At 42.9% G+C, this 15,830-nt stretch overlaps 1 protein-coding gene across 5 annotated transcripts in view; it reads left to right on the top strand.

The window, feature by feature from the left end:
* BLNK (B cell linker) overlaps nt 1–15,830 on the top strand; it is a 108,368-nt gene that overhangs the window by 53,946 nt on the left and 38,592 nt on the right. The window contains exon 1 of one of the 5 annotated variants that reach the window (XM_074590278.1): nt 3,650–3,853. The exons of 3 other annotated variants lie outside the window; for them this stretch is intronic. In XM_074590278.1, coding sequence (XP_074446379.1) covers nt 3,807–3,853 — 47 coding nt within the window. In that variant the 5' untranslated portion in view covers nt 3,650–3,806. Of the gene's footprint in view, nt 1–3,649; nt 3,854–15,830 lie in introns of those variants that run through there. One more of the 5 variants, XM_074590279.1, reaches the window with a different exon arrangement.

Genomic DNA, 15,830 nt, shown 5'->3' with positions numbered 1-15,830 from the left:
GCTGCCAGGCCACATCTCAGCGGGCAGCAACACTTGCAGGCTGGTTGCCATGCCTGTCCCCATTGGCCCCAGATGTGCCAGGGAGCAGGAAGGTGGCACATGCATCCCTCGAACCAAATTCCTCTCTGCCAAGAATGGCACTTTTGGCTGGGGAGGGGTTTCACATTAACCATCACTGATCAAAATGCCACCCACGTGGTAAAACAAATCCCAGTTCCTCTTCGGCATTGTCCAAATGAGTGTATTAGGTCAAAGAGGGACAGTTGCTGGGGTTACAAGTACAAAAATAGCATGACATTATGTTCGCTGCGTGGCTCAAACCTGCCACCGCCTCCAGGCCCTCCCGGGGCTCCTGAAGAGGAAGGCAGGGTGTTTTCTGGAACAGGGGTTAGTGAGGTCCTTGTCCCCCCTCCAGACAGGGCCCCCAGAGACACTGTTTTGGGGTGATGAGTAACACTGGAGGGATGGAGGAACTGCTGCCACTCACCTGCCCCGTCCCTGGGGTGTCTTCCTTGCCAGCTCCAAACTTTGGCTTGCTCCTCTCCATACGGACTACACAAAATCCCTCTTGAACACAGACAGGATCATTCCCAATATGGGCCACAAGTTTGGACTCTGAAACCACCTGTTGGGCAAAAGAAGAGGCCTAGGGCTGTTTGGAAGCAATTGGGTGTGTTCTTCTTTATTTAAGGTTTTTCTCTAGTGGTTGTCCTATCTTGTAGCACCCAACCAAGCTTTCTCATCACCAAGGTAGATGGCCAGATAGGCTGAGTTGGAAGCAGATCGGAAAGACCTAAGCAGGATGTACTTGTTTTCTAGTGAGGCTACACTTTTTAGATCCAGATGTTTTTGATGCATGTACATATTTAAAACAGGGAAGAGAAATTTCACTGTAACTAGAAAGGCTTCTTTTGACATTTGGAGAGGGTAGTTTCCTTCTCTTAACTTCAGGACTTTGCCCTGCACTTGACTCTCCATTAGTTTCCCAGGAACAGCATATTCCAGGAGAAACCACTCTCTCAGATGCCTTGGGTTTAAGATAACTGTGGAATACTGTGTCCTGTATATGCTTTTTCAGGAGGAATTGGCTAATTTATTCTTTGCCTATGTTCTGCAGGAGCGTAAAGAACCAGCACAGGCCACATCCCCGGGTACTAGTGACCTCTGCTAATTCTTGGCCGGGAGCCTTTCTCCCCAAGAAAAAAATCCCACCGTCAGTGTGTCTTGGTAGGAATGGATATAATGGGAAGTAAGACATGCCCTGTGTAAGCATTCTGAGGGCCAGGGCTGTGAGGACAAGCATTTACCTCCTTTCCCTGTGCTGCATTACAGACAGGTAAAAACAAGCCCTCATGGAGTAGTAGGAATGGATTGGTTACAAACTGCTTGTAGCTATTGAAGCAAAGCAGGGATGTGTATTGGGCCATGCGTGTGCATGGAAGAAGCAAGCAGGCTGAGGTATGACCGTTGGGCAGGCCACACGGCAGATGCCACAAAACCTCACGAACAAATCTTGTGCAATGGAGACTTTCATAGGAGTAACTTCTTGGCAGTGGTACCAGTATAAGCAGTCACACACCCTATTCCTCCCACCCTGTGCTGCACCCTCACAAACACCTGTGCACCCAACCAGCTCAAGGAACCGATGCAGTTAAACCCCCCTTTTTTATGACTTTTTGCTAGATCGTTTGTAGCGGACTCCTTCCCCAGTCTGTTTCACTGCACAGCTACACAAACCCTTGGGCCAGCAGATCACAGGGATGAGAGATCCTGCGTGAGCCGCACTGTCACCAAGCCCTGAGCACAGGGGACTCAGGGACTGCCCTGAGCACAAGGCATCAGCAGCGGCCCCTTACCGGGAGCAGTGAGGTGACAATGCTGCGAGGACAGGTGTGGAAGCCCTCCACGCTGGGCACTGCAGAGCATTAAAACTAAACCTGTAAACTGTTGAGTCGGGAAGAAACAAGGCGAAACCAGCAAGGCAGTGCAAATGACAGGCTGCCACCAAAGATCTCAAAGGGAAGCGGTCTGGGATTTCTGCGACAGTCAGGCAAGAGGTATTTGTTGTCTAAGAGAAATCACTGCATGAGCCTGCTGAGCAAATCCCGTATTCTGATACATGTTTAGATATAGCAGGAAGACCAGATAAGCAAAAAGTAAAGCGGCACTGTAATTTATTTACACCCTCTTCTTCACATTGCCGGAGTGTTAATTTTAACTAATTCAAAATTCATCTAATTTTCAAAATAACTTTGAGGGACTAAACTCGCAAAGGTGTCCAGCTGAAAACCAGATACAATGCAGGGCGGAATTCCAAAGATTTGTATAGTAAAAAACATTCAACATTATTATGTTATTCCTTAAAGCCCACAAACTTTAAGATATCACAAAAAGGGCAATTTGTTCACGATGGGCCCTCCCTAGAGAAATACTGTATGCAAATTACCAGTGATTTCCATGTTGAAAGCTCAGAGACCAAAAACATCAGCCATGCCAAGATCAGAGCAATACTGTTATCAAAGACACAAATCTCACGGCAGGCTGTTTCCCCACAGTCATCTGCACTAACCAGGAAAGTCTGTTTTGCCGCTACATTTTCACAAGAAAAAACTATAGTCAGTACAATCTGGGGAGGAGACACATCGACATGAAAATCTATACTAAGTGGCAACGAGAATCTCCCCAAGAAATAATTTCGGGGGTCCTCAGAACATATTGCACTTATCAAAACATAGCAACATGATGCATATGGACATTTTTTAAAAAAGAATGAGTAGATTTCCTGCCTAGAGCAGCCTTAGTTTATCAACTAAACTGCAGACAGGCCAAAGACACAGAAAGAGACCAACAAGAGTCATCCTCCAAAGGTGCAGAACTCAAATTAATCAGCAAGGGCTGAACATGAATATCTGCTTATATTGCCCCCCAGACACAACCAGCTACCTAGAAAGTTCATCTCTAAAGAGGAAAAATGGTTGAGCCCAAGATTAAGCAAAAAAACCCCAGATTTAGATATCAGAGCCATTATACCCAGCTCAGCTGCCTGCATCTTGGGTGAGAACGGCCTCAGTGTGTGCCCCATAAGGATCTGTGTTTGCTTCTGCCTTAGTTTAATAGGGTGAGGAATTTTTTATTTTATTAATTTTTTTCCCCTGGCAGTGATATTGAAAAGGATGGGGATAACAAGGTGAATTTCTCTAGTTTTGCTGGAGAACCTCTGGGAACGGAAAAGTTCCCAGGGCAGTGTGTTGCTCCCTGGCGCATCTTCACCGGGAAGCGCAGAGGAGTGGGGAGAAGGATGGAGCCGGTCCCGGCAGCCTGCGAAGCCACCTGGGGCCGGACGCTGAGTCTCATCTCACTCCAACCCGCTGTAAAACCGGGGACCCGAGCTGCCGGCTCACCTTCCGCCGGGGCCGGGCCAGCGCTTCCCCAGGGCGCTCAGAAAGGTCTAAAGGGAGGAGGGGATTAGGGAGGTCTCGCGTTTCTGTTTCCAAAGGCTCCACCTCGGCTCCCGGTTCTGCAGCCACCTGTGCGTGTCTCCGGACGGGAGACGGGGCGGGGGCGGGGGCGGGCGGCGGGGCCGCGGGGGGTGGTCCGGCCCCCTGCCAGCGCCTGCGGGTAGGACGGAGAGCGGCTTCGGCACCCCGGCGATTTAACCCAGCGGAGGCACTACTGACAGACAAGTTTCCGCCGCGCTGTGAGACGCGGCAGCAGGAGGAGCCCAGCCCGGCCCGGCGGGAGGGAGCGGCCGCGCCGGCAGGTGCCGGGTCGGGACGACCGCGGCGTGTCCCGGCGCAGCGCGGAGCATGGAGAAGCTGAACAAGCTGACCGTGCCGGCCGGGGAGAAGTTCAGGTAGGGGCTGGTCCGTGCTGGGTCTCGCCCGCGAGTGGGGAGCGCGGCTGTGCGGGGGTTGGTGCGGCGACGGAGCTCGGCGGGGCCCGGGCGGGAGCCGGAGCCGCTTTCCCCGCGGGAGTCGGGGGACACGGGGAGGCTGCGAGGCACGAGGAAGTTGGCAGAAGTTGGCAGAAGTTTTAGAGTAAAAGGGCGTTATTGCTGGTCGCCAGGGCGGCACAGGGAAGGGCGGAAGGTAAATACAGGTCTGGAGCGGCGAGTCGGGCGCAGATTTCAAAGCGAAGTGCGTGTCTGCTTCATCGGCAGCGAAAAGAATGTTTTTAAAGTGTTTTCAAAGCTGTAAGAGTATAGTCTTTGACTCACTGAGGTATATAAGGCTTATGCAAATTAGAAAAACTTAATTAATTGCTTAGTGGTTTAATCACAACGTCCTATGTCCTATGAAGATGGCTTTTGCCGTCAAGTTCTGTAATATTTCCTAATCTTCAAAAGAACGGCTGGAATAGAGGGAACTGGAAAATGGGAAATGTTCCTAAGTGAAGGAGAACAATGTTAAATACAGGGCTTGAGAGGAAAAAAGCAGAAGCTGACCATTACTGAAGTATTTTTAGTGTGATTCTCTTGGTGTGCTGGTGGAGTTGGCAACTCGAGGCTCTTTCATTGTGACTTTTTTTCTGAATAGTTAAAATAACTCACTCAATAGTAATTTGTAAACCATTCTGAAGTCTCTCTCGCTCTCCCCAGAAGCCTTCAAGCAAATGAAAATAATCCCTTGTAAACCTAATTTTGATGGAACAGCATTTCTTGATACCTGTTGAAATACCGGGGGAAGGGGAGGGAGGTGCAGCATCAAAGAGCTGCAATGACCCTTCTATTCCTCAGCCAGCACACCTAATAAAGCCTAACAGACTGCATCCTATGGCCCAGCCAAGAACTCCGCAGAAGGCTCAATGGACAGGGGAAAGAAGACAGTGAATTTTCTCATTGTCTGCAGTTTATCACCTTCAGTAGTCTAAAATGGACTAAATGGCGTCAGGGCTCAATGTTGGTCTGAACTAGCTATCTCAAGATAATAAGCTGAGTGACGTTATGGAAAGCTTCATGCCATCAAGACAGTTACTGGTATGTAAAGAAGTAAAACACACACACTCTGCTCTGAGGAAATCGTAGCTGGGATGCATATTCTGCACCTTTGCAAATGATTAAAGCAGGATCACTTTCAAGTACACAGAGGTGGGCAGGATCACTTTCAAGTACACAGAAGTGGGCTACACGTGAGGGTTATAATGGTCCACAACTTGTTTGTGAACTGAGTCAAAAGCCCTAAACCAGAAAGGCAACCATCACAGCCCTGCTACATCTTTACACTGGCTGACACTCTTCATCTTGTCTGAAGTTTTAATATTGTTGTAAAATAAGGAAGAGGAGGAGGTAGCTCTGCTTTCCTGTGTTATCTTGAAATATTAAAAGCTACTCTTTCTTTCCTCCTCATGGCCCTAGTTGTGCAAGGAACAGGGGAGCACACATTTCTCAAACTTGTGAGTGTTCTTGCTACGTGCAGTGGAAGTGCACTGGAGCATGCTTCACTTTGAGCACGTTGAAATACCTCCTTAAACAGAAACGTCGGTGTTTGGCTACATGATCTTACTTACAGTATCAAGATTTTAAAAACTTAAGGCAGAACTTTCCATGAGTACATATTCATAGTATAAATTTAGGGGAGAGGTGCAAATATAGGAAGAGATCGGCGTAACATGGCGGCAGCTATTTTTTCCTTCTTTGAAACAGACATATACCCCTTTGCGCTACTTGACTTGTTGGCAGTGCAGTTGACTTCGTAATACAGCCGCCTATCTGCATGGAAGACACATAGATGGTTCGGAGTTTGTACTGAACATTACGTGAACTAAAAGTAAAGCCCTCCTTCTTCCATATGCCAAGATGCAATGCCGAGAAATATTCCTACCAAACATAGTTTCAATTGGTGTAATTATAGTTCACGTTTTTCTAAACACAGCTTTCTTAAAATTTCTGCTTTGTAGCAGCAAAAATTAAAGTAGCACTGCTGTTGAGTCAGTGTCTGAGAGTAGAGCTTTTGATTTTTTTAAGTGTAGACCTGAAAAACTAGATATTATGTGGTTTTGCTAAGCTCGTCTGTTCTCTGTGGGTATATCTGAGCTTACCAGACCTAGCTTTTTATTGCATTAGCAAGTCTTAGGTCAGATCTGAATTCTTAACATATTCCATTCATTTATTTATTGCAACAATAAGAACTATAAGTGTTCTTATGTGCCTCTTTAACTACCGTGTTGTGGTACAGACGTTATTTGCAGTTAAGCCACTCAATTAACTTCAGTATTAGTTGGACAGGAATGATGGAACTTTGTGGAATTCCAGTATTATTTTTATATAATGTTTGTTGTGAAGTGTGCACAGTATTATACAAGTATTCCCTCAGAGTACATTGTGTGTTCTAATTGCTTCCATATAGTCAGGAAAAATTAATTCCAAGACTTGTGGTTTTTTATCATCAGATAAATTAATTTATGTGGTGCATACAAATAATTTGGTACTTTGAATGGTTTTCTAAAGTGTGAGTACTTGAGCAATAGCCATGCTGCCACGGCAGGCTCTAGTGTGCCTTGATTTCAGCCTGAACTTCAGGAAAAAAAAAAGTTATGCTGCAGACAAATGTATAGATAAATAGATGCAGTCATAATCAGGGACGGTAGGTGTCAAAAGTAACAGGAAGTTAGCAGCTCAAAAGATACAACACCAAACTTGCAGACTCTTTTTGGTTCAACTTCCTTAGACTATGAGCCTATGATTCCTGGTCTTTAAGTAACTTCTAGCTGCAATATATGACTCTGCTCTAGCATCTTTTCAGACTTGCTGCCCTTTTTTATTATGACCCCAAACCTTAATAATGACCCTCTGCTCATAGCTGTCTTTAGCTGCGTATCACAAAGTCTTTTTCAGAGGTATCATTACCATCACCACTGCAGTGATGGGCAAACCATGGCACAAACCAGAAGTGCACCACATGCTTTCACTTGCCTAAGGTCATGCAGCCAACAACTTCCAGATTGCAAACAGACTTTTCCAAGAGCAGAGTTTCGCATCTGTTTCAGATGACCTCATTAATTTGCAGCAGTTCTTTCCCCCTCAAAAAAACCTTAAAATCACCGTCTCCAACCATAAATCCCAAATGAAAAGCAAGGGAAAAAGAGCAACTGACTTTTTTTCTCGGGTTGGACAAGTGTGCCCATTTACTTGCAATATCTTGTTTTGACATCCCTTGCTTAAACAGGAGGATTTAAGTCCTAATTCTGTTAAAATCAAGATGAGTTTCCTTAAGACCTGAATGTCTGCTGTTGTTCAGTTGTAAACTGAAACCTTCTACGTATAGGATGTTGTATCGTAGGGGATATTTACTTTTTGAGGAAAATGAATGGGGAATATCTGAATATTAGTTTTGCACTGTAAGAAAATATTTTTATTAGAGTAGTCCTACTAATTCCTGTTAATACTCATTTGTAGCAAACAGACTTAGAAACTAAATCTGTTTTTTCAAGTCAAATTTTAACATAGTTTATTGCATCAATGGATACGAACAGGACAAAAGAACAAAAATAAACTCAAAGGAAAGAAACTGGAGTTTCAAAGTAAGCTAGAGAATGCCCCCTATGACAGAACCGGGCACCAAAGTCCACATCCAACTTTAACATTTGTTCCCCTTTTTAGTTACATAGACTTTGGAGGAAAGGCTATGCAAATCCCTTGTTATGCATATGTTGCTCAGTGGTCTGAAGGCCCAAATCAGAACTGTTCCACATATGAGATTTTTCTAGACCAACTCCTTCTAGTTGCTCATCACTATCTCTTCTTCACAAGTCATGGCCCCCTTGCTTCTCCTCTTCTACCTGCTCTATTCTTCTCCTCTTTATAGCACAAGCCTCAGCTGCCTCTGCTCTCAGGCCCTAAGGGCATAATGACCATGAAGGTCCTGTGGGTCACCACCCGTTGCTACCTCCAGCAGCCTTCTTTCTCGGCTTCCAGTTTCTCCTGACAACTTTCCACTGCACCATAACACTTTATCACAACAGCAGCTTTTATGGCATGCCCACGCTTTAGCCCAACAAAATGTAGTAAAGTCACATTAAATCACAGTGCCGACTGTATGCAGTCTTTAAAGTTGAATTTTGCAGGCATGGGGGAAAAGGAGATCACCTGCTATATTTGCCGTACAAACAGAAGTTCTTTCTATATGATTGTTAGGTCTGGTTTGCCATACAAAGCATGGGATTGTGGTTAAGTGATGAAGCTGTATAATCTTTTTCCTCAAGCTTTCTGTTAGTTTAAACAGTTCATGAATCTGTCTCACCTCTGGACTTTGGAATGGAATGAGATACAAAATGCAAACTTCCCCAAATACCACTGTAAAAATCCCTTTTTTCGCCTCCAGTGTGACTTCTCCAGTCAAGTCCTCCTGTTGCTTCTCCCTCCACCCTTGCTTTGGCATAGCATAGCTTCCACCCCATCTATATTTGTCCTCCTTTCTTCCCTTCTCTCTGCACAAGCATTTCATGATAACAATCCCTTTAAAGTTACTTTTTTTTCTTCTCTCTCTTACTATCCTTCTTTCCAGCTATGTCAGCCTGCCTTCATCAAAAACAACAAAAAAACACTACTTTTTTTAAACCTAAATTGCCACATAGTAAATTATTCTCATACAGAATTTCCTGCCTATGACGCTGTTTATAGAAAAGCATGTTGAAGTGTGAGCTACCGATGTTTTAAATGAAAATATGTCAATGTGGACAAAATGATGCGGTGTAATATTGAAACTCTGGTCAAGAGCCCTGGTTTAACCTCTATGTAGGAGCAGCGTAAGAGTATAGCCTGTTCACAAGATCAGCTATGCTTATATAGTACCTATAGTTTCACTCTACTTGTACTGGCAAAACTAGTCGGTTACTGGCATGGCTTATTCCAGCACTGCCTCATACGCACACTCTTCCAAATAAAATTAGATCCTGTAGTGACGCTGTAGTTTTGCCAAAATAAGAGTAGGAGCATTTGCCAACTATAGCAATCACAACTAACATTGTGTTAGGCCTGTGACTGTCAGTCATTCAGCAAAAGCTAGTAATACAGAATGGCTCTAAAGACTAGCTTTTTTGTTTTAAAGTTGAATAATAAATGACCAATAGCCAATCAAATAACCCAATAAATTAATTTTCTTAATTTTCTCTGAAGGGGACAGGGGTTAAAATATATTACCTCTTTATTTAAAAATAAGTATTGGTTTTAGTGGCGTCCTTGCTCACCCTGGAAAATGCCTCTGCTATTTGATTACCTCTCTGAGAGCTGTCTTGACAGTCTTGGGAAACAAAGCTTTTGTAGGTCAACAGTTGAAAAAGTTAATCAAGAGTAATGGAATCAAGTTTTAGTTCTGCTTCTCGTGTATTTAGTTTTGGAAAATCATTTAACCTGATCAAAAATCCTGACTAACCATATTCAGGTTTGTAAAGGGCCAGACAAGGTATAACTGAAACGCTTTTAAATATCCTAAGAATTCCATTGGTTTTGCTTTCTGTTTATAGCATGAGTGAAATCTGGAGTTTCAACACTGCAGGGATTTCCAGCATTGTGACCAAACCGAGGGGAGAAAAAATAAGATTTCCATTGTCTGCAGAAGAGAAACTTGTAGAGTTGAGGTCACTTTACTTAACGTTAACACTGTTACATTAACTGAAACTTTTAATACATAAAAAACGTGAATGTTTCCTTTTAGTTTGTTGGACCAGTATAGTTCAGGATTAAACTGTGCTTCTCCACTGTAGCACAGTGTCCACTGTGTGCACGCTGCAGCGAGGGAAACTTGTGACCCAGTTGTGACCCAGACCCAATGTGATGCATTTAATAGAAATGCCTCAAAACCACTTCTTTCATAGGTAGAATTTTACCGCAGGAATCAGTTAAAAGTAATTTTTTAGCCATCTTCAGATGGCTAAATCATCTTTTGCAGATGATTTAATACTCTCTGATCATTAGAAAATAAAGAACGTATCTGCTTGCTATGTAGTTTTTTTCTTATACATTTTATGTGGTTTTTAAAATGACTGCTGCATTAGAGGACTGATTTTAGTTTTAGATAACATCTTTTATAGTCTAAGTACCCTAAAGCATGTTACAAGGTGATAGAAAAGCAAATATCTATTTTAGAAAGTAAATATCACCGTCTTTATGCACCCAGTAGACAAGAGAATTGGAAAACTGATGTAAAAGAATGACTGAAAGTGACAGTATTTTCTGATTTGGCTGTAGGGACCCATCTTAGATTTCTGGTAGACTGCGGAGGACTTTACATACTGTGTAAATAAGTTTGTTTTGTGATGGCCATAGTAAAGGACTGAGAGGTAAAAGAAGCTTGGAAATTCTGTTAGCATCTTTATGCCTAATCTGTTAGTATACACATTTTGGACAAGTTCATTTTCCAGATGTAAGCAAAGCCAGACATGCAATGCTACAGGTTTATGACCTCAACATAAATGATATACTACACAGTAAATACTTTAGAATGAATTAAAACAATGCATCCTGAGGCAATAATATGAAATACATGAGTATATATTTTTCAAGCTTAATGCAGGGGCAACTGGGTGAAGTAGGCTATTAATACAAGTGGCTATACTATATGGCTAAATGATTCCTTTATGTTTTAAAATATAGACAATCTAGGCATCTATGCAAGAAGCACAGAGGCAGCTAAGTGCTACAGAAGCAGTAATTACACGGCCGGTTTAACTTGCAGTAAGTCTGAGTTGCTGCCAAAAGAGCAGGTCCCTTTCTTCCACCCTCCCAGTGCCCCTGCTCGCCCTGCCACTTGTCTCTTCCCTCACACCGTCACAAGGGTTCCCATGACCGTGTGATGAAGCTGGATCTGATCCTGCTGATATCTAAATTGGCAGTAGAAAAAAGCAGTTAGTTTCCCAGCTGGAAGTTCCATGAGTCAGCATAACTGGGTAAGCTCTAAGGGCAGAGAAGAGCAGAATTTCCCCTTTCAATGGCAGCCCAGGTGGGCTCCATTAAAGTGGCGGTATAACACTAGGGAACAAAATACTTCTCCAAAGTTGGAGACAGACTTCAGTAGAAAATAAACAAAACAGATATATACACAAGTAGCCTCTATTAGATCCCTGCCATTGCCACTTCTCATAGAATAGTTTGGGTTGGAAGGGACCTTTAAAGGTCATCTAGTCCAACTTCCCTGCAATGAACAGGACATCTTCAACTAGATCAGGTTGCTCAGAGCCCCATCCAACCTCATCTTGAATGTTTCCAGGAGTGGAGCATCTACCACCTCTCTGGGCAACCTGTTCCAGTGTTTCAGCAACCTCATAACAAAAAAAATTTCTTCCTTATATCTAGTGGAAATCTACCCTCTTTTAGTTTAAAACCATTACCCCTTGTCCTATCGCAACAGGCCCTGCTAAAAAGTTTGTCCCCATCTTTCTTACAAGCACCCCCCCTTTAAATACTGAGGGGCCGCAATAAGGTCTCCCCAGAGCCTTCTCTTCTCCAGGCTGAACAACCCCAACTGTCTCAGCCTGTCCTCATAGGAGAGGTTCTCCAGCACTCTGATCACTTTTGTGGCCCTCCTCTAGACCTGCTCCAACAGGTCCATGTCATTCCTGTGCTGAGGTGGAATGTGTGAGGTCATTCCTCCTGCAGAGCTGGACAAAGCACTCCAGGTGGGGTCTCAACAGAGCGGAGCAGAGGGGCAGAATTACCTCCCTCGACCTACTGGCCATGCTTCTTTGGATGCAGCCCAGAATATGGTTGGCCTTCTGGGCTGCAAGCACACATTGTCAGCTCATGTCCAGCTTTTCATCCATGAGTACCCCCAAGTCCTTCTCAGCAGGGCTGCTCTCAATCCCTTCATCCCCCAGCCTGTATTGATACCAGGGGTTGCCCTGACCCAGGTGCAGGACCCTGCACTTGGCCTTGTTGAATCTCATGAGGTTTGCACAGGCCCAATTCTTGAGGTTGTTCAGGTCCCTCTGGATGGCATCCTGTTCTGCAGGTGTGTCAATTGCACCACTCAGCTTGGTGTCATCTGCAAACTTGCTGAGGGTGCACTTGATCCCACTATGTCACTGATGAAGATATTAAACAGTACTGGTCCTAGTATGGACCACTGAAGGGACACCACTTGTCATAGATCTCCATCTGGACATTGAGCTGTTAACCACTACCCTCTGGATGTGGCCATCCAACCAATTCCTCATCCACCGAACAGTCCACTCATCAAATCCATATCTCTCCAATTTAGAGAGAAGGATGTTGTCAAAGGCCTTACAGAAGTCCAGACAGATGACATCCATAGCGCTTCCCTTGTCCACTGATGTAGTCACTCCATCATAGAAGGCCACTAGGTTGGTCAGGCAGGACTTGCCCTTGGTGAAGCTACGTTTATATCCACCTCTATGGTGGATATAATCCTTCTGTAGCTTGAGCAAAAATGCTTTCGGACCAAGTACAGCAGTGTTTGTTAGTCTTCATCAGATGTGTCAAAAATGTGTCCGCTATCCTGTACCCCTGTCATTTTTAATTCTCAATAGGTGGTAAAATCACTTCAGCTAAAGGGAATTTAATGCTAAAGACATTCAGTTTAATAATATATAATAATTTAATGCTAAAGGCATAAAATACAATATCTGCAAATTTTGCTATAAATTTACATGACTTGAGCAAAAATACACAGAGGAAATCAGTTGCTATACTTCAATTACTAATCGGTAAGAAAAAAAATTGAAAGCCAAAAAAAAGTTATGCTTTAGAGAGGAACAAGAGAGAGTTCGCCTCTCCTTCCAACTCGGGCATTTCCAGAGAAACTGCCTGAGAAGGGAAATATCTGGTCAGAGATTGGAAAGGGAAGTACTGGGGCATAAATGACAGTTTAAAAAATATGCTGAAAGTCCAGCTATGAACAGAACTAATAATGCAATACTTTTAAGAAAAGCTTTGGTTCTTCAAAAAGCAATGCAAACTTATAAAAATCCTGAAATTAGTGATTCTCTTAATTTCTTACATCTACTCAGTGTGTCTGGAACCTATACACATAAAAGCTACTGTCTTGGAACAATCTTAGAGACTTGTGAATATTGGGCAGCATTAAGATATCTGGGGTTATTTAGTCTCTAGGAGTAGGCTAATGGGAGTGTTTAAAGTTTAATGCCATATCTAGAAGCTCTGCTCTGTTTTATTTGGCTGTCAGAGCTATTTGGTAGAGCAAATGCAGACCATTATGCATATAAATGCACTTTTGGTTTCAGGAGAAGAGTTAAGAGGCTGTTTAGAAGAGCCTCCCTTTTCTCCGGTGTGCACAGTACCTTGCCTTCAAACTACTGAGTCCACAAAGTTTTCCAGCTCGTAGAAAAATCACACTGTTTTTTCTATCCTTTCACAGTCTGTGAACTTACTGGATTAAAATCACAACATTAGAAATGTATTTTAGTAGCAGTCTTAAATGACACAAAGACACTGATGAAGACTGCACTCAGATCCTGAAGTAAATTTATTCATCTCATGTCAGCGCTTATGTGCCCACATTAGCAAGACCTTAATACAAAATTTAAGTATTTACCTAACTTTAAGGTACTTGAAGTTATACGTGTGCTTAAATATCTGGATAAATCTTGGTCAAGCCCATTACATAGTTAGATATAGACTTCTTTGATGTTCTTCAAAAGGTCACCAGAACTAAAATGGCAGATTTGAAATTCATAGAAGAGGTAAAAGGGGAGGAAAACCAGAACTCCTCAGTCTTTTGGAACATCAAATCCAAGTTAGGCCTTCAGCTTTCTGTCTTCAGTTCACTCTGTTTTCTTACTTTTTCATTTAATTTCATGTTCTCCGTGTGACTGTAACACACTTTCAATCTACATGCCTGCAGGAATGACAGAAATTTTATCTCGCCCTTCAAAAATGCTTGTAGAATTGTGACTAAAAGTAATGTTACCACTGACAGGCATAATTTTCTGTGTCCATACCAAGTCCTGTCTTTATTCACTTCCCTGCAATGACTTTGTGCTTCCTCTTTTTGGTGAAATATAAAAACCACTTTACTCTTTTAAATTTCTGTCCTTGCTCTCCTTCACCTACAGGCTGTAGGGTACTAGTCCTTCAGGGAGGTACGATGCTTAGTTAGTTTTAACTGGAACAGTATTTTAGAGTAACCTAACGCATTTAGCTTCCTTCTGCTGCTTGCAAACCATTCAGAAAAATGGACTAAGCCTTGTGAATGTAGCTTCTGTGTGGATTTTGTGTTTTTTAATGCATCAGCTCACATCAGACAGCTGGTGCATAAAAGGGATCAGTTAACCAAAAAGACTCAAAACAGAGTAGGTCAGTTACAGAACAGAAAATATCTTTTAACTCTTTGTGTCAAAAAGTGATGTGCGATACTCACTTAGCCTATCATAATAGCTAATTATTCTCTGTACTACTTAAAGTATCGCTATTATCCAGTTGGGAGAAAGGGGAGAGCAAGCTGGGGAAGAGGTGTCCAGACCTGAAATGCCTTCAGCTTTTATTAAGTATCTATATTTAAAAAGCTATACTAAAAACTGCCTGGCCGTCGCTTTCAGATATTCAAAAACAGCTGTGAAGCCCCCACAAGCAGTAAAGAAAGATAATAGGAACCAGGTCTACTATACTCCTCTGCTAAATAAAAGAAAAAAGTAATTGCAAAAAAATACTGTACAATGTAAACACATGAAATCTTTGGTATTACTAAAATGTTCGTACACACTGAGAACAAGCCTCAGCCTTGATCTAAAATGAGGAAGCAGTTGCACCAAGTGTCCTTAATAGGGCTTCACTCTTCTCAGTCCCCCCCAGTAAATCTGCATAGGCTCTTTCAATGAGCAAAATTCCCAGTCACCTCAAAATAATTATACTATTTAATTTTATGTTAGGACTGATTTGTGTCAAAGATGTATTATGCCTTTACATGCTACATTTTTTCATTTACTGAGTCTATATTAGTACTTACTAGTACAAGAGAGATTGACAGCTTCTTTGTGAAGATTATGTAGAGGGCATATGAAGATGAAGAGTATAATCAATATTCAGCCTTTGTGCTTCTCTGTGTACCATGTAAACACACACCTGCTCTAATTATGTGGCTTGCTTTTAGACAAAATAATGGATGATTGAAAAGTGAGCAGAATAGGATGTTGCTCAGACTTAAAAAAAAATATAATAATTAACACTCTTGAGGAAACTAAACTATTTATAGTCCTCTTCTCTTGCTCATGTCACGAACACAGCAGAAGACAATTCGTTGTTCCTGGTTCCTTGCAGATAGGTGTCTGTAATTGACTTCTGCCCATAAGCAAGCCTCTTTCAGCTTTTTTTCATGTGTTTGAGATATCGAGCCTTTGATCTTTATCTGTAAAGCTGCCTTGAACTGATGGTTTGATGTCACAGATTACCACCTCCAGTTCCAGACTTCTTTCTCTCCCATCATGAAAAGCATTGCAGGGGGTGGGCTGCGATAAGCCCCTAGAGTGGATGAGGGCCAGTAACCCCCTACCCGAGACCAGCGGCAACTGAAGCATTTTATCTGATTGTACCTCAAGAATTCAGCTATGTCTTTATGCATTATACAAACGTAACAGACATAGAAAACACCAGCTCCAGCGCTGCCAGCTGATGCCAGCCTGTGTTTCACTGCAAGGGAATTCTGCTCTCGCTGTTCCAGGTAGCATATGACTTAGGGGCGTGTGCAGGTGGAGATGTGAGGCACTTGAAGGAGGCCTAACGAGAGGAATTAAGTGCTTTCTGTATTTGGGAATTTCCTTTTGCTTTCTACTAAGCAATTAGAAGGGCGGTGGAAGGTGGGGAGAGTTGTTGTATATAATTAATTGGGTTGTTTTTAAATGCACAAAACTGGGAAGTAATAGGA

Source organism: Larus michahellis, chromosome 6 (genome assembly GCF_964199755.1).
Source record: "Larus michahellis chromosome 6, bLarMic1.1, whole genome shotgun sequence".
NCBI classification, from domain to species: Eukaryota; Metazoa; Chordata; class Aves; order Charadriiformes; family Laridae; genus Larus; species Larus michahellis.
The sequence above is the reverse complement of the archived record's forward strand: the minus strand, read 5'-3'. Positions and strand labels throughout refer to the sequence as shown.